The 20,293-nt window shown below is 40.6% G+C and overlaps 1 protein-coding gene across 1 annotated transcript in view; it reads left to right on the forward strand.

Moving 5' to 3' along the window:
- ryr3 (ryanodine receptor 3) overlaps positions 1–20,293 on the forward strand; it is a gene marked incomplete at its 5' end in the record, with an annotated part of 238,000 nt that overhangs the window by 201,718 nt on the left and 15,989 nt on the right. Inside the window, 8 exons of the mRNA XM_084314212.1 lie at positions 1,845–1,918; positions 8,623–8,718; positions 8,872–8,960; positions 9,071–9,199; positions 9,888–9,992; positions 13,618–13,699; positions 14,318–15,597; positions 15,821–15,876. Of these exons, the coding sequence (XP_084170338.1) occupies positions 1,845–1,918; positions 8,623–8,718; positions 8,872–8,960; positions 9,071–9,199; positions 9,888–9,992; positions 13,618–13,699; positions 14,318–15,597; positions 15,821–15,876 (1,911 nt within the window). The remainder of the gene's footprint in view (positions 1–1,844; positions 1,919–8,622; positions 8,719–8,871; positions 8,961–9,070; positions 9,200–9,887; positions 9,993–13,617; positions 13,700–14,317; positions 15,598–15,820; positions 15,877–20,293) is intronic.

Consider the following 20,293-nt stretch of genomic DNA (forward strand, 5'->3'; position numbering starts at 1 on the left):
CCTCTTAAGCCCTAGCCATATTTTCATAAAATCTGCCTAAAAGTACATACCCAAGTAAATGGAAGATTGCTCCACAAGTCCAATTGCATGTTCTTGGTATCTAGGGACATCTATGGACCTCAGGGAATGTATTCCCAGTGTCCGAAATATTGTGTCTGTTACTATGCTATACTATTTTCTTCTTTAACGGTGAATAACACCATGTTAACATTGACAAGACGTGAACAATGCATTCAAGAGCTCATTCAGCACCTTCCTCAGATCAAGTGTACAAAAAATCTATCCAAATTAATAAAGGGCAGATGATTTACAGGTTTCTTTGTAGATACAGTACTGAATTTCGCCATCTGGACACATGCAATTTTAAATATGAATATAGAATATAGAATATCAGGCCTATAAATTACCTTATTATGGCCAAGTCATGCATCTATGGAGCGGGCCAAATCTCCTCTTTATTTTTATTTTTTAATGGCAGAGTTCAATCTGGATTAAGTACCACCAGGCGCCCATAACATGGCAGCAAAGACCATGACGCTGCTGTCGGGACAAAACCTCATAACTCCATTTTTAGAATTTTTTTTTTATTATATAAATCAACTCCGTAGATCATCCTCCATATGTGTGTGTGGGTTTTACAAAGTTTAAACAATGGGAAAGCATTAAACCGATCATCTGTCTAAACCTCTTAACTCTATTCACCCTCAAATCTGTGTTAGTTTTTTTCATCTGCTGAAAAGTTGGGTTTTTGGAGTTATGAGGTTTTGTCCCGACAGCAGCGATGAATGAAATCTACTGTAAAAATTACAAATACTTTTTTGTAATAAAAAATGCTCCGCCATTTTTCATCAGATTGAGACACGTTTATCACAGAAAGGTAAAGTCAAATAAATTATTTCACGCCAGGCGGAAGTTTATTTCCGTCTAATTCATCCGGTTTCCGCCGGGATGCACAGAGATATTTATTTTGCAATATTAATTAATACGGACTGTATTGATCTATTTATGACGTGATATTATTTGTGTACCGGTACCGGACCACTCGGGCTTAAAGGGTTCAAATGTAGTTATGTACGGGCTCAAATATAGCACTGTGATATTTGTACTATGAGTTAACCACACATCTCCGATAGGTTAGGGAATACTGGTGAGTAGTGCTGTCAGGCGATTAAAAAAATGTATCTAATTAATTACAGGATTTGTAATTAATTAATCTAATTAATCGCATTTTAATCGCATAACCATTTTATGCCTGATATTCTATATTCTATAATCATATTTCAAATTGCATGTGTCCGGATGGCAGAATTCAGTACTGTATCTACAAAACCTTCTGTTTAATCATCTTCCATCTATTAATTTGCTTAGATTTTTCAGGTCTGGTCAATTTGAGCATAATGTTATTCACAGTCAAAGATATTTTTATTTTTTATTGATATTCTCATTTGGTTCATTACAATTTACTCAAGCCTAGTAACAGACACAGTATTTCTGACACTGGGAATACATTCCCTGAGATCCATATATGTCCCTAGAATCAGATACCAAGAACATGCAAATGGACCATATAAAAAAAGTCTGTAATGTGTATTCTACGTTCTTATGGAATTAATGAGATAAAAAAAAAAAATTATATAAAAAAAAAAAAAAAAATTGTAATTAATTTTGAGTTAATTTTCATAACGCAATAATTTGCTGTGTAATTAATTAATCGAATTAACGCGATAAACTGACAGCCCTACTGGTGAGTGAATTGACCTATCTCAAACTACAATTACAACCGTTGCCTCCCGAGTGTCAATTTCCTTCCTATATCTGACTTGTGTTTTTCCTCCTCCACCTAGTGTCTTAGATCTGAATGCATTTGAAAGACAGAACAAAGCAGAAGGACTTGGAATGGTGACAGAGGAAGGATCGAGTAAGTAAAGCCATGATCGTGTGGAGACTGATGTTCCGACTGTATTCTTTAGTCTTGTTTAGCTCCACAGTTTTGGTCTCTTCTTCACCCGTGGTTCAATAGTCTATAGATGCCCCATTGTTAAAAGGAAGGCAATGCCACGAACCAACATACACCTTATTTAACCGAGTCTTAGGGGAAATGGACAAGTGTCAGTGTTATGGAAATGACAAAGGTTTAAAGGGATAGCTCTCATTTTTAATCATACAGTAGTGCAATCGATGCATAGCCATTAGCTTACCTAGCGAGAAGTGTGGGGGGTCCTGTAACAATCCTGTTTTAATCCATTCCACACCTCAACAATAACATGCAAACAAAGTTTTTTATACAGTCCTCGTGTATTTCCCATGCTTGATTCTTATCTCAGACCGATGCAATGTCTTGGAACTATTTGGTCTGCTAAGCCTAGCTTAGTGTAACAGGGTGGATTATCCCTGTTTAGTGAGGGTGAGGTTCTACCAACACTGGGTAGCCGCAACACGGAGGAGCTATGTCCAGCCGGGCCCCCAACTGTGGTTGCCACACTACTAGGCGTAAGGTATATGAACGTGGCTAGTGGGGCCTTAGGACTTACCTACCTTAGCTTTTACAGTAGTCATCAACAGCTCTTAATGACGAATACCTGTTAGTACACTGTAGTTCCCCTTAATAACTGCGTTAACCACTTTGGCGCCGGCTCCTCTGACCACCAGACTGACTCCCAACCAGCTCCCCCTAGTGTCAGTCCTCCTAAAGGAAAATCTCTGCAGAGTTCTACTAGACTTGATTGATTGAAAACTTTATTAACAGATTGCAGAATGGGTACAATACAGTACGGCTCAATACAAAACAACTCAACTGCTACGAGGATGCAGACCAGAAAAATACTTTCGTCTTGTTTACATCAGGGTCCTCCATTTTCAATTCATCAGGACATTTATGACATACATACAAGACATACACATATACAGTACTGTGTAAGAAAAAAAATATATCATAAGAAAAAGATATACATCCGAAGGGGAAGAAACTGTACATTGGAGGGGGTTGGGTGGGTGGGTGGTGGGGGGGGAGGATTTGGACATTTACCGGGGCCAGTTTCTAATTGCAGCCACCTGTAGGTGCTCTTTAAGAGCGGTTTTGAAGGAGGGCAGGGAATCACATTATTTTACGGCTGTGGGTAGGGCGTTCCACATTATTGTGGCATAATTGCGAAACGTGTTTAGTCCCTTGTTTGGGCCGAATCTGGGTTGAACATGATTTGTGGAACTCCCTCTGGTGTTGTGGTCGTGAAATTCATTCGACATGTACATGGGTATCTTAGTGGTGTAGTGTCTACATTAGCACAAATGAATGGAAGCAGATACGGACCACTAGCCTAGATGTTGGCCAAAAACACCTCTCACAGAGTTTTAAGTTAGGCTAGTGATCTGTATCTGCTTCCATTAATTTGTGCTAAGTTAGGATAGCTTGCTGTCGGATAGCTTTCTACTGAACACACAGTAGAGGAAATTATCTTCTTGTCTGATTCTGGAGAAGACGGTAAGCACATTTCCTATAATGTTGGCGTGTTCCACGTGTACCTATCTCCACTCTTGAGAAACGTATAAAGGCAAACACTCAACCTACTCATCCCACACTGACTGGTGCTTGTCTAACAATCCTTCTTTCACATACTGCAGTTATTACTGAACCACAACCTCATCTCTCTCTAATCCCTGTTACAGCGCTCATGAGTCAAGACTGTTTTATTTATCTGAATGGCTCTGTTAGACAAAACACACACATTGAATTGCATTGCAAGAAGCCCTGCAATGTGATTCGGATGGGTGAACAATGGACCTCATTCACCAACATTGTCCTAAGATTTCTGTTACGACAACCTCCCTGGAAGGTCGTAAGAGAAAGCCGACGATGATTTTACATTTACATTTTACATTTTGTCATTTAGCTGACGCTGTAGGTTAGTATATTAGGACAAGTTCGTGCATTTTTCTTTCCATTTCAGATATTGATTGAAGAAGTGTGTCTTTAGATTGGACGGGTTTCGGCTCTCCTAACTGTGGTGGGAAGTTCGTTCCACCATTGTGGGGCAAGGACCGAGAATAGGCGACCTCTCTTTGATGACCGTCCCGGAGCTCGGATAGGAGTAGGTCTGAGGCAGCCAGAAGATGTAGAGCGTAGGGGTCTTGAGGGTGTGTAGTTAGAGACCATTGACTGGAGGTAGGCGGGAGCCGTTCCCTTCGCCGCACGATAGGCCAGGTCGAGGGCCTTGAAGCGGATTTGTGCGGCAATGGGGAGCCAGTGCAGGTCCCTGAGAAGTGGGGTGACATGGGCTGACTTCAGTAGGTTTGAGATCAGGTGGGCCGCTGCGTTCTGAATGAGTTGAAGAGGCTTGGTGGCAGTGGTCGGAAGGCCAGCAAGCAGTGTGTTGCAGTAGTCAAGGCGGGAGATGGCTGTTGATTGGACTAGGAGTTGGGTGGCTTCTTTTGTCAGGAAGGGGCTGATCCTTCTGACGTTGCTCAGGAGGAATCTGCAGGTTCTGATTGTCGCTGCGATGTGAGTGGAGAAGTTCAACTGGTCGTCACGGACAACACCAAGATTCTTGGCGGTCGGGGACGCGGCCACAGCTACATTCTTGACTGTGATGGAAAGGTTGGTCAGGGGGGAGGATTTGGCCGGTAGGTGAAGCAATTCTGTTTTGCTTAGGTTCAGTTTGAGGTGGTTGGTCGTCATCCAGGCGGAGATGTCGGACAGACAGGCCGAGATCTGCTCAGAGACGTGGATATCTGAGGGAGGGAAGGAGAGGAAGAGTAACTCGTTGAGTATCATCGGCATAGCAATGATACGAGAAGGCATGAGACGTGATAATGTTACCCAGAGATTTAGTGTAGAGGGAGAAGAGAAGGGGTCCAACGACCGAGCCCTGGGGGACACCTGTCCGCAGGGGGGCGGATGGCCGACAGGGTCCCTCTCCATGACACTTGGTAGGAGCGGTCATTGAGGTATGATGTCAGCCATGTCAGCGCAGAGCCAGCCACTCCCATTCCTGCGAGGGATGCGAGGAGGATCTGATGGTTGATTGTGTCGAAGGCTGCAGACAGGTCTAGGAGAATCAGGACAGAGGAGAGGCCTTTCGCTTTTGCTAAGTGAAGTGCCTCTGTGACCGCAATGAGGGCCGTTTCAATTTGACATGGCTATTAGGTTGTTTGGTGTGAGGCATGTGATATCTATATTATGTGAAATATCACGTTGAACAGTGCCCATATTTTCATCTTTCAGTCACCTGCTGTACTTTTCTCACAGAGTTGTGTCTTGTAATATTCACTGGTCTTACTGTTAAATTATGATTCACGATTGAATTAACTGTTGGAGCTCATCTTCATACTAGCCTGTAGAGATGATGTCAGAGCAGTATTATTATTATTCATATTATTACTTTCTAATCCCTTCCTAAAAACAACTCTTCTTTAACTGCATGACTTTCCACGCATAGCCAATGTCTTCACATCTCTCCTGTTGTTGTATGTATTGAAATTCAATGTCTTTTTTGCTTACTGTATGTCTGCGGGTTTTGTTTTTTTTCCTTTATTGTTTTGTTTTGTTTGTCTGTCTCCCGCCCGTCATTTTTAAATCCATCGATGGCAGTCAGACTGGGTAAATAGCAAATGAAGATCCTCCTCACATCTTCATGATTTCACCCTGAATGTCCCCCCCCCCCCCCCCCCCCCCTACCCGTCCTGTCCCCCCGTACCCAGATGCATTAACCAAAGGGCTCTGGTCTACAGGGAAATATGAAGCATGCTGACTGTTAAGAGTATAGGCATTAAGTGGCTCTCTAGGCTTCATTGCTTGATTTCCATCATGTTAGCATTACTAATGTCAAAAAAGACACTCAAATATGGTGCTCGGACAACTGGCAAACATAGCAACACCAGGACTTTTGATTTTGGGATTATTTCACAAAGCTGGTTTTTTTTTCGTGTACAATGTCTAACTTTCACATGGTATATTATCTGGTTGCAGAAATGTATGTTTTGTGTAGTTCTGTGGAATGGACTACTGGTTGATTCTAAGAAGGTAATAGAGGCGTGTCAGAGGATGTTTGAATAGTGGCGACTGCCAGTGATTATACAGTATCTGCGCTGCCATGTTGGAGGATTGACAACAAAACAAAGAATACTGCCCCAATTCCTGGGCAGCCGTTGAGAGATCAAAATATTCTGTGAAATGTGGGGGAAAGCTTGATAAAACTGCAATTCATTCTATTCTGTACATTTTGTTGGTATATACATATATGGGTAGCTCTAGTAATACGGGGCCGAAGTGTGACATTAGGGTCACATTTCTGATGTGATTTAAAACAGATACAATAATGTTTATAAGGTATTTCAGTACTTTCAGGATTATGAGAGTTTTGTGCATATTTCAATTCCATGGTGCAAGGGATACTGCAAGGGATATTTTGGCCCGTTTGACCTACAAGGTTGAATTTAAGGATATCATTTTGCAATCATAGTACTATTCAACATGTCTAAGCATAAGAGAGAGTAGGTTGAATGTTTCATGTCATGGATGTTTAATTTCATCTCGTCACAAAACATTTAGAAATTGTGTGTACTACGGTATAACAAAATTATTAATCCTGTACAAAATATAACACTGCAATAATGATACCTTATGAATCAAATTAATACATGAAGAACACGAGAGAGAGAGAGAGAGAGAGAGAGAGAGAGAGAGAGAGAGAGAGAGAGAGAGAGAGAGAGAGAGAGAGAGAGAGAGAGAGAGAGAGAGAGAGAGAGAGAGAGAGAGAGAGAGAGAGAGAGAGAGAGAGAGACTGGGACTGTTGGTTGTATCATCATGATTTAGCTTGTGTACCACAGTTGGTGGTGTGAATTTTGAAAGGTTGCCTAGCAACTAGAGAGTTTACAAGAGACGCAATGGAGACACAAACCCAATATTGATGCCCATTATTATTGCCACACACAGTGACGCATGGCATCAATCCGTCGGGACACACACATGCGCATACACGCACACACACTTACTTACACACACACACACACACACACACACACACACACACACACACACACACACACACACACACACACACACACACACACACACACACACACACACACACACCATTCTATACTTCTCTAGTAAGGTAACATTACCATGCAAAATAGGATCTTCTACAATGAAAATGTACAATTTACTTATATTCATGGCTAATTCCTGAGAGAGAGAAAGACAGCAATTAGTATGCTCCTCAGCATACAACATGTCCCTTTAACCATACATTGCCAATACTAATTTACCAAATACTAACCTACATTATCCCTTTATCATTGCCAGTTGTGCAATCTATGTGTTCCTTTAACCACCACTCATTGCCAAATGCCAATGTTCCTGAAGTGTACACTCTAAAAGGGGCTGACTCAGTTTGCTACATATACTGTACATGACCCCTTTCAATCTGTTTCTATTGTGACTTTTTCTCATCAATTGTTAAGACGCGATAGGATATATATATATATATATATATATATATATATATATATATATATATATATATATATATATATATATATATATATATATATTCTAGTATTAATTTACAACATCTTGAAATTATTCACAATAAACACAAATACCGGGAAATATTTAGGAACATACTTGTATAGTTTTGATGTCACACTTTTGGCTCAATATTTTAAGCCGGATAGAGGTTTGTGAGAAGTGCTCTATAGTCCAGGTAAACAGACCTTATTAATTAATTATCCATGCGGTCGCAGAGAAAAATTTAACATAGGACGTTAGGTTTTGATCTATAGAATTCTCTCTGGCCCCCTAATTAATTAAAACGGCCCATATCTCTTTTGGTGTCTTAGTGCCTCCATTGCTACAAATAAATGTTGTTGTTTACATAGCAACCTGTGTCTCTTCCAACATAGTGGTCTGATTGGAAAAAAGTGAACATTCCAAACATTCAGTGACAGGCATGCTGTGCCTTTCTACTCTTATCTTGAAACAATATCCGCCATTGTTTTCTTCTGTTCGATCGACAGTATGGTACATGTGAAAGTTACCAGGCTAACCCCAGCTTATTGAAATGTCCTGGTGTTTCACATCATTAATTTTTTAACACTTTGGATACAGATTTGTGAACCTGCAATCTAAAGTCCCTGGACTTCCAAAATGTTGTGAACATGAGACCCCATGACTATCTGTGCTGCCTGTCTCAGATGGATGGGTGTTGTGGGTGGTTTCATTATGTTATGTTCTGTTATTAATTGCATAATAAATTACCCTTCACTGTATGCTACTGTATCACACTGTCAAAGAAGGAGCTGAGTTTATGTTTAAGTTTATTTGGATCCCCATTAGCCACAACAATACATACTCCTAATCAATTCATAATACAATACAACAATACATACTCCGAATCAATTCATAATACAATACAACAATACATACTCCTAATCAATTCATAATACAATACAACAATACCTACTCATAATTAATTCATAATACAATACAGCATAATATACAATTTAGCTTTTTCATACATTATCTATGTTCATATCAACCAATTATACAATCTTCTAATAATATATCCATATCAGACACATACAATTTCATTTACGTACACACTATCTATTAGTTGACTAACATCTCCCGTATCTCCCAAGGTTCCAAGGTGCTAACGAACGATGAGTTTACTACGGATCTCTTCAGGTTCTTACAACTGCTCTGTGAGGGGCACAACGGCGGTGAGAACATTTTTGACGTGGACTTTACAGTACCAGAAGTGTTGCCTTGACTGTACAAATTATGCATGTTAAGCTTAGGCCTGTAAACACGTCTATAGACATTTGTCAATGTGAGATGATCTCCTGCCATGTGTTGCCCGTTCCCCGTGTTAGATTTCCAGAACTTCCTGAGAACTCAGACAGGAAATACAGCCACGGTGAACATCATCATCAGCACTGTGGACTATCTGCTCCGCCTTCAGGTGGGCTACACGCTATATGCACAAATTAAATGCACACACATGCATGTTATTATACTTTTTTATTATTATTGTTTAACATATTATACTATATATGTGATCTGGCTCTGTAGGAATCTATCAGTGACTTCTACTGGTATTACTCTGGGAAAGACGTCATTGATGAGACAGGGCAGGTCAACTTCTCTAAGGCCTTATGTGTGGCCAAGCAGATCTTCAACTCCCTGACTGAGTACATCCAGGTAAGGTCTGACCTGAGCCCTCTTGCAGCAATGCTGGCTTCACCATATCCTCCTGAGACCTGGGGGGGGGGGGGGGGGGGGGGTAAGTGTTGTCACTTGTATTTTTTGGGGATAAATTAAGTGTTTGGGTGCTAAATAACACTTAACTCTATTAATATTTTACAAAATGTGCACTGTAGTGCACAACCGGACTTCATTGATCGTAAAAACAATAAGAATCTTACATAGGAATTATGAAAATGTTATCCACATTCACAGTATTTTCACTGGCCAAAAGGGTGTGTGACTAATAAGAAGAAAAGAAAACGTCAATTTTGGTTCTTCTTCAAAAATGAATTGCTGTGTCTCACAGGAGGATATACTGTAACAACTGAAATAAGTTCAAGGATTATGGATCAATTCGCTTAAAAAAAACAAAACAATTTCCTCCCTAGGGGTAATCATTTTGATGACTCAACTCTGCCAACGCTCACGTGAACCTATGGAATCTACTCTCCTTCTTAACCTGTTTTACCCTCGGTCTCTTTCTACTACCCTTCTCTCCCACTACCTCTCTGTGTCTCTTGTCCTCTTTTCTCCCTTATTCCCTCATCCAATATCTCTAACCACCTAATCGCATCCTTTTTGGTTGTTCCCTCTCGCTCATCCTCTTTCTGTCTACGCTCCCATCCTACCTTCACCTCTTCAGGGTCCCTGCATTGGGAACCAGCAGAGTCTGGCTCACAGCAGACTGTGGGACGCAGTGGTGGGCTTCCTGCATGTGTTCGCCAACATGCAGATGAAGCTCTCTCAGGTACATTACCACATGAAGCTCTCTCAGGTACATTACCACATGAAGCTCTCTCAGGTACATTACCACATGAAGCTCTCTCAGGTACATTACCACATGAAGCTCTCTCAGGTACATTACCACATGAAGCTCTCTCAGGTACATTACCACATGAAGCTCTCTCAGGTACATTACCACATGAAGCTCTCTCAGGTACATTACCACATGAAGCTCTCTCAGGTACATTACCACAAGTGTTAAGTTACTATTGTCATGGCTTTGGCTTCCCTCCTCCTGGAGGATGAAGCCTCTACCCAGTTGTGAGTCACAAGTCCTGTGCTCACCAGTATGAAAGGCAGCAGCCAGGGGTGTAAAGTACTTGCGTAATTGTACTTTGTTACAATTAAGGCTGTCAAAGTTAACGCTGTATTAACGCGTTAACGCCCGATTCTATTAACGCCACTATTTTCTTTAACTCACGATTCACTTTTTCAAAAAGAAATAATATATATTATTATTATTATTTTTTTACTTTTTTTTTTTTTTTTTTTTTACTAGACTTCACTCTGGTGTATTATTGATACTCTCTTTGATACTATGTTTGTTTCTGACTCAAATTGTGTGTGTGTGTGTGTGTGTGTGTGTGTGTGTGTGTGTGTGTGTGTGTGTGTGTGTGTGTGTGTGTGTGTGTGTGTGTGTGTGTGTGTGTGTGTGTGTGTGTGTGTGTGTGTGAGAGATAGAGAGAGATAGAGAGGGGGGGCGGGGTGTGAGTTCTCTGCCCTTGTGTGGGTGAATGTAACAAGTTCCTAACGTTTTATTTCCCCTATTATTTCATGCACTTTATTCATTGTTTTAAATTATTATTTTCTTTTAAGTTATTTTGTGCATAAATCAAATCAAATCAAATTTATTTGTAAGGCCCAACAACACACGTTAATTTCCCCATGGGCCGTACACGTCTTCTTTAAACAAGTCAAGAAGAAACATAACAATAAGTCAAGAACCGAACAAGAACACCATAAGGTCCAACAAATTTAAAATAAATGCAAATAAATGAAAAGAATGCAAGCACTCCCAGACATACCCCACGCGAAGGTAAGGAAAAACTCACTAAAACCTAACAATAGGGAAAAATGCTCCACAGGCAGTGTGGAGGAGAGAAACCTTAGAAGGGCCATTCAAGGGGGGATCTCCCTTCTTAGATGTCGGTGATAGTAGTGTTGCAGACTAACAGTTGGTAAGCATGCACTCAAGTGTGTAGTGAAACACAGATGAGTGCATGCAATAGCAACTGAACATTTTGAAAGATTAAAGATAGAGCTGATAGCGATAGCAACTGAACATTTTGAAAGATTAAAGATAGAGCTGATAGCGAATCTATTTGAGGCACAGGGGCGGCGCAAAGAGGGTTGCGTCCTCCCTGTCTTAATCACAGTACATTTAACATTCTGGTCATTGCTCCGAGACAGCCGGAGACAGGGAGATAGGGGGCGGCGCAGAGAGGGTCACAATCATCGCGGGACGTCCAGCACTCCGGTCACCACTACGAGACAAATGCTTGCTTTATGCAGCCATTTAACACAAAAGGATGACCCTCATGCATTGCAAATTTGCATCACTCTGTTTTGAATTTGATGCAAATTTGCAATGCATGAGGGTCATCCTTTTGTGTTAACACTTTGAGCGGCACTCGCGGCTTTTCTCGGGTTTACGACCCGACCGTTGAATGCCACGTCACGGCTATTCTCTGGTGTTTTTTTTTTATTTTTTTATTAGCAATCTGAAATCATATTGCATCACGCGAGCCTACCGTTGGAGATCCAGGGACCGCCGGCGATCAGATGTGAAAAAAGCGCCCCCTATCGTCTCCCAGATGGTAAATCACCCTTTTGGAATGGACTCAATGAAAGTGAATGGGAGAACGGATTTCTGACTCCACATTTTACTTCTCACTGATGCAGCCGGGGTCTACCAGAGTTCATTCTGGAGCCTCTAAGCCACGGCGAATATGGGTTATACTGTACACACGATGGATCAATACATTTATCGATTTTTTCGAATGGCGATTGGAAATAGGAATAAACCATTTGGATACCATCTGACCTCAGGTAAGGAATCTATGTTATCAGTGTTAGGATAATCAGACTCGTTTTCACAGAGATATAAGCGTTTATGTGATATGTGATATGGCTGTTTTGACTGTAAAAGCCATGAGGAAATAACAGCAGCGATTATCAGCGCACGGCACGAGCATGCGTGCGCACACATTATACTATCGATCATCTAGCGTTTATTTGAAAACGATTCATAAATAGGCCGACAAATGACAACGTTCTGGAATATTCCAGTAAAAGGCGATTATCATAGGCATGGGTTGTTTTTCCCCGGAAAACGGGTGATTTTCAAAATGCTATCAAACGGAAATGAAGCGATAAAAATACAATCTGCCTTGCCAATGTTGACTGGAAAATGAGTCTTTGATAAGCGACGGGCAGATTAGACACATAGCCATAATTTAAAACATAGATTAGGCGATATTAACGTTAACATTGGCCGTGGATGGTGGCACTCAACGGGGTAAATAGGAAAACACGGCCCGGCACTGAAAGTGTTAAATGGCTGCATAAAGCAAGCATTTGTTGACTCTCATGTTGATAAGAGTATTAAAACTTGAAAAAGATCAGTTTAAGGTAGATAAAAAAAAATGCGATTAATTTGCGATTAATTGTGAGTTAACTATGGACAATCATGCGATTAATCAGATTAAATATTTTAATCGATTGACAGCACTAGTTACAATATTTAAGTACTGTTTGGGGGGATTTGTACTTTACTCGAGTATTATTAGGTTTGTATACTTGTACTTTTACTCAATTACATTTCAGAGAAAAAAAAACATACTTTTTACTCCGTACATTTAAAATGCAGACCTACAAAGTACAAACCATTTGAATTAGTATATTTGTTTCTCTGGCCGAACTAACGTTAACGTTATTAATCCTGCAGCCGTGCTTTATTTAAAAACAGCCAATCAAATCCCCATCAATGGAAAATTAACCCGCCCATAACCATGCTGATTGGTCCTTGTGCAAGACTAGAAAGCGTGGATCTTTGATTAAACACCTCCTATCAGAAGAATAGACAGTCAGAGTGACAAGCTACAGAAGATGGCCACAAACGATAGTACGAGTGATGAAGAGGACGAAACGGAACATTTCACTGCCCTGGAATAAAAAAAGGTTTTTACTTTTACTTTAGTACTTAAGTACATTTAAAAGTAGAAACCTTTTTACTTTTACTCAAGTGTGTTTTTAGCCAGATACTCTGACTTTTACTTGAGTAAGATTTTGAGACGGTACCCATACTTTCACTTAAGTATAATTTCTGGGTACTTTTACACCCCTGTGCTCACCAGTATGAAAGGTAGCAGCGCTACAAATCAAGTCAAAATAAACCTGGGCTTTTAATTTGGCCAAAGGGAATGAGTTTACCAGACTTCTACAAATTCTGGTACACTAAGATCCTGAGACGTTTATACTTCTAAGACTCCTTAACACACAAATGTATAATAAAACACAAGATACTTGTGCCCTAATGACAAGGATAAGCGCTCAATGAAGTAGTCTTTAATGATCTGTTATTGTTGCAGGACTCTAGTCAGACTGAGTTGCTGAAGGAGCTGATGGACTTGCAGAAGGACATGATTGTCATGATGCTGTCTTTGCTGGAGGGTAAGAAAATACTAGTTCTTTATCTAGTTATTTATCAATAATGTTATTGTAGTCAATTACATATGAATACATGTATGTACGTATGTGAATAGATTATACAATAATACGTACAATTCATGTGAATAAATGTGAATATGTAAATAAAGTAAATGTACAATGCAAAAGTGCCAATCTCAAAGATTTCCATTTCATTGTCTTTGGTGGCACCTATGCTAAGTGTGTTTTTGGACCACAATTCCCAGAGTTCACTTTGGAACCAAACAGTATTGTCAGTTGGCAGTTTGCGCCTGGGTAACCAGTAGTAACACATGAAAGAGAAAGGGAATAATGTCTTATGATACGGTATATCTTTCTCCGGGAATGTCGCCACAGACACAGAATTCATAATACTTGATAATGCTGCATAGGCAAGGGCTTTCATCAGTGGGCCATAGGCTCATTCACCATTGTGTGACCTCATTTGGCAATGGATAGTGACTTAACACAGACATTTATTTGAATTAATTATAATGTTAATGCCATGTTATATTACACAGTGTATTGTACAAGGTCAAAGGTTGTGGGTAACAATACCACACGAAACAGCAACCCCTCAACTCTTCGGTGTTCCCTCCTCAGGTAACGTGGTGAACGGAACAATAGGAAAACAGATGGTGGACACGCTAGTGGAATCTTCTAACAATGTGGAGATGATTCTCAAGTTCTTCGACATGTTCCTCAAGCTCAAGGACCTGACCACCTCTGACAACTTCAAGGAGTATGACCCCGACTGCAAGGGTATCATCTCCAAGAAGGAGTTCCAGAAGTCCATGGAGAGCCAGAAGCAGTACACGCAGTCCGAGATCGAGTACCTGCTCTCCTGCACCGAGGCCGACGAGAATGACATGTTCAACTACGAGGAGTTTGTGGGACGCTTCCATGAGCCGGCCAAAGAAATCGGCTTCAACTTGGCCGTGCTGCTTTCCAACCTGTCGGAGCACATGCCTCACGACTCCCGACTGTCTACATTCCTGGAGCTGGCAGAGAGCATGCTCACTTACTTTGAGCCTTATCTTGGACGCATTGAGATCATGGGCAGCGCAAAGCGCATCGAGAGAATCTACTTTGAGATTAGCGAGTCCTGCCGCGAGCAGTGGGAGAAGCCCCAGATCAAAGAGTCCAAGCGCCAGTTCATCTCTGATGTGATTAACGAGGGCGGTGAGAGTGAGAAAATGGAGATGTTTGTCAACTTCTGTGAGGACACCATCTTTGAGATGCAGTTGGCCTCGCAGATCTCCAATTCGGATCCGGCGGAGCGACCTGAAGAGGAGGAGGAAGAGGAGGTGCACAGCATCCTGGAGGAGGCAGAAGAGGCAGAGAGAGGGCTGGAGTCCGCCTCAGCCTTCACTAACGTCTGCCATGCGGTCAAAAAGAAGATCCAGAATGTCCGCCAGACGATGTCCCTTAAGAACATGCGCAAGCAGTACAAGAGCGTCAAGAAGTTGAGCATCAAAGAGATGATGACAGGCTTCGTCTCCTTCTTCTGGATGCTCTTCAGTGGCTTCTTCAAGGGAATCTACGGCCTGATCTTTGGCTTCTTCCACCTCATCTGGTCCTCCATGTTTGGTGGTGGCCTGGTTGAGGGAGCCAAGAACATCAAAGTGACTGACATCCTGGGCAACATGCCTGACCCCACCCAATTTGGTATCCACGGCGATGTGTTGGACGGAGAGAAAGCGGAGGCTAGCGAGTCATCAGGGAGCATAGATCTATCCATGGCACCACCGGCGGACAAGGCGGAGGTGGACATGATGATGGAGATGCTCAACCCAACGGCCAAAAAGGATGGAGGAAAACACATAGAGCTCGGACTGGGAGACTCAGAGGCGTCTGTGGAGGCTGCGGCTGCGGAAAAGAAGGTCAGCCGTCATTTTATTCTCATTTCATGGAGGAGAGATTGACTTTTGGTATGGATGTGGATACGAGCCATCATTTAAAGTGGTGTAGACGTGTGCCGTTGCTTTGGAGCTCTCTCAACTTTCTCTTGTGTCTCTCAACTCTCTGTTGTGTCTCTCAACTCTCTGTTGTGTCTCTCATCTCTCTGTTGTGTCTCTCAACTCTCTGTTGTGTCCTCTTGTGTAGAAAACCTCCATCGCCGCTGCATCTGTGGCCGCAGAGTCCGAAACAGAGAAAGCGGAGTAAGTAAAACCAGCTGGGTGGTTGAAATAAAATGATTTCACTGTCAGCGTTGCCTCCGGCTTGGCTGGCCGTCATACTGGCTCGATTGGCAGAGTCAGCGGGAGGGAAGCCGGTGGGTGGGTCCAGGTCGTTGTAAACAGCGACTCCTACAGTTCGGTCGGGGCGCCTGCACAGTGAGGGAAGGATCTGGAGGGAGGTAGTGTGATCTTCCACACGTTACACTCTCCCAGTGAGAGTCCGCGCTGCCAGGTGAAAAGTAGTGGTGGGCTGGGTACACATGTGTCGAAGGAAGCATGTGATAGTCTCCGCCCTCCCAGAACGACGGTAGGGGGTAGAGTGCGCAATGACCAGGAAGGGGATTGGGAATTGGCATAACGACTAACATTGGGAGGGGAGAAAGATGGAAAAAGAAGGGGGAGGGGGAGATAATTCAAGAAAAATAAAATGATTTCAAATCAGATTGGATCAAAAGCACTCAGAAATGGAAGCAACCTTCATTCCTGTTTATTATAATCACATGAATCAAGAAACACTTTATCATCCAAATGAAGTGGTTACACGTCTATATCGGGAACCACAGGAATTCCACAGCATGACAGAAACGGATAGTACCATGACAACAGGACATCACAGTGCAAAGAGACAGCACAACAAACAGTAGACAGTAGACTATACATAACGCTTTCCAAGTTTCCATATATACTGTATTTTTAGTACAGCCGTTCTGTATGTCAGCGTGGTATGCAGTATAGTTGAGTGTGCAGTAGAACTTTGGGCTATTGCACCATGACAAAGTTACACTGAGTATAAAGCGCAGAATCTCTTTGAGAGTATATGTTGTTTTTCTTTTGTTGTTCTTTTATCCGGGACTACAGTATAAAGCACTTTGTTTTAAACCTGGTGTTAATTGAAAGTACTAAATAAATTAAAGTAAAGTAAAGTAATAAATTAAGGTGACGTGACTTGAATCCTGAGTTGAAAGTAGTGTGGTGGTAGGGTGGCTGCTATATTAGCTAGTCAGTTTGTCAATTCAACCAGCAACTTGGTGGGTGTTCTTGATATCTGAAAGAGAGTTATTGTATAAAAAAAAATCCACTTTGGCTAGTGAAAATTCCGGATGATCAGTCATTTCTGGATTCACGTGCAACTGTTGTTGGTAGAGTACGATTTGCTTCCCACCCTGATGTGCAAAGCTTAATGCAGCAGTAATCAGGTAACATTACTTGTTGCAGTAATCAGGTAACATTACTCGTAGCAGTAATCAGATAACATTACTTCTAGCAGTAATCAGGTAACATTACTTGTAGCAGTAATCAGATAACATTACTTCTAGCAGTAATCAGGTAACATTACTTCTAGCAGTAATCAGGTAGCAGTAATCAGATAACATTACTTCTAGCAGTAATCAAGTAACATTACTTCTAGCCGTAATCAGGTAACATTACTTCTAGCAGTAATCAGGTAGCAGTAATCAGATAACATTACTTCTAGCAGTAATCAGGTAGCAGTAATCAGATAACATTACTCGTAGCAGTAATCAGGTAACATTACGTGTAGCAGTTATCAGGTAACATTACTTGTAGCAGTAATCAGGTAACATTACTTGTAGCAGTAATCAGGTAACATTACCTGTAGCAGTAATCAGGTAACATTACTTGTAGCAGTAATCAGGTGAATCAGGTAACATTACTTGTAGCAGTAATCAGGTAACATTACTTGTAGCAGTAATCAGGTAACATTACTTGTAGCAGTAATCAGGTAACATTACTTGTAGCAGTACGTAACATTACTTGTAGCAGTTATCAGGTAACATTACTTGTAGCAGTAATCAGGTAACATTACTTGTAGCAGTAATCAGGTAACATTACTTGTAGCAGTAATCAGGTAACATTACTTGTAGCAGTAATCAGGTAACATTACTTGTAGCCGTAATCAGGTAACATTACTTGTAGCAGTAATCAGGTAACATTACTTATAGCCGTAATCAGGTAACATTACTTGTAGCAGTAATCAGGTAACATTACTTGTAGCAGTAATCAGGTAACATTACTTGTAGCAATAATCAGGTAACATTACTTGTAGCAGTAATCAGGTAACATTACTCGTAGCAGTAATCAGGTAACATTACTCGTTGCAGTAATCAGGTAACATTACTTGTAGCAGTAATCAGGTAACATTACTTGTAGCAGTAATCAGGTAACATTACTTGTAGCAATAATCAGGTAACATTACTTGTAGCAGTAATCAGGTAACATTACTTGTAACAGTAATCAGGTAACATTACTCGTTGCAGTAATCAGGTAACATTACTTGTAACAGTAATCAGGTAACATTACTCGTTGCAGTAATCAGGTAACATTACTCGTAGCAGTAATCAGGTAACATTACTCGTAGCAGTAATCAGGTAGCATTACTCGTAGCAGTAATCAGGTAACATTACTTGTAGCAGTAATCAGGTAACATTACTCGTAGCAGTAATCAGGTAACATTACTCGTAGCAGTAATCAGGTAACATTACTTGTAGCAGTAATCAGGTAACATTACTTGTAGCAGTAATCAGGTAACATTACTTGTAGCAGTAATCAGGTAACATTACTTGTAGCAGTAATCAGGTAACATTACTCGTAGCAGTAATCAGGTAATATTACGTGTAGCAGTAATCAGGTAACATTACTCGTAGCAGTAATCAGGTAACATTACTTGTAGCAGTAATCAGGTAACATTACTTGTAGCAGTAATCAGGTAACATTACTTGTAGCAGTAATCAGGTAACATTACTTGTAGCAGTAATCAGGTAACATTACTTGTAGCCGTAATCAGGTAACATTACTTGTAGTCGTAATCAGGTAACATTACTTGTAGCAGTAATCAGGTAACATTACTTATAGCAGTAATCAGGTAACATTACTTGTAGCAGTAATCAGGTAACATTACTTGTAGCAGTAATCAGGTAACATTACTTGTAGCAGTAATCAGGTAACATTACTTGTAGCAATAATCAGGTAACATTACTTGTAGCGGTAATCAGGTAACATTACTCGTAGCAGTAATCAGGTAACATTACTCGTTGCAGTAATCAGGTAACATTACTTGTAGCAGTAATCAGGTAACATTACTTGTAGCAGTAATCAGGTAACATTACTTGTAGCAATAATCAGGTAACATTACTTGTAGCAGTAATCAGGTAACATTACTTGTAACAGTAATCAGGTAACATTACTCATTGCAGTAATCAGGTAACATTACTCGTAGCAGTAAGTAAAATTACTTGTAGCAGTAATCAGGTAACATTACTTGTAGCAGTAATCAGGTAACATTACTCGTAGCAGTAATCAGGTAACATTACTCGTAGCAGTAATCAGGTAACATTACTTGTAGCAGTAATCGGGTAACATTACTCGTAGCAGTAATCAGGTAACATTACTTGTAGCAGTAATCAGGTAACATTACTTGTAGCAGTAATCAGGTAACATTACTTGTAGCAGTAATCAGGTAACATTACTTGTAGCAGTAATCAGGTAACATTACTTGTAGCAGTAATCAGGTAACATTACGTGTAGCAGTAATCAGGTAACATTACTTGTAGCAGTAATCAGGTAACATTACTCGTAGCAGTAATCAGGTAATATTACACGTAGCAGTAATCAGGTAACATTACTCGTAGCAGTAATCAGGTAACATTACTTGTAGCAGTAATCAGGTAACATTACTTGTAGCAGTGATCAGGTAACATTACTTGTAGCAGTAATCAGGTAACATTACTTGTAGCAGTAATCAGGTAACATTACTTGTAGCAGTAATCTGGTAACATTACTTGTAGCAGTAATCAGGTAACATTACTTGTAGCAGTAATCAGGTAACATTACTTGTAGCAGTAATCAGGTAACATTACTCGTAGCAGTAATCAGGTAACATTACTTGTAGCAATAATCAGGTAACATTACTTGTAGCAGTAATCAGGTAACATTACTCGTTGCAGTAATCAGGTAACATTACTTGTAGCAGTAAGTAACATTACTTGTAGCAGTAATCAGGTAACATTATTTGTAGCAGTAATCAGGTAACATTACTCGTAGCAGTAATCAGGTAACATTACTCGTAGCAGTAATCGGGTAACATTACTTGTAGCAGTAATCAGGTAACATTACTCGTAGCAGTAATCAGGTAACATTACTCGTAGCAGTAATCAGGTAACATTACTTGTAGCAGTAATCAGGTAACATTACTTGTAGCAGTAATCAGGTAACATTACTTGTAGCAGTAATCAGGTAACATTACTTGTAGCAGTAATCAGGTAACATTACTCGTAGCAGTAATCAGGTAACATTACTTGTAGCAGTAATCAGGTAACATTACTTGTAGCAGTAAGTAACATTACTTGTAGCAGTAATTGGGTAACATTACTTGTAGCAGTAA

This window comes from Notolepis coatsorum (assembly GCF_963971535.1).
Source record: "Notolepis coatsorum genome assembly, chromosome: 5".
Lineage (NCBI taxonomy): Eukaryota > Metazoa > Chordata > Actinopteri > Aulopiformes > Paralepididae > Notolepis > Notolepis coatsorum.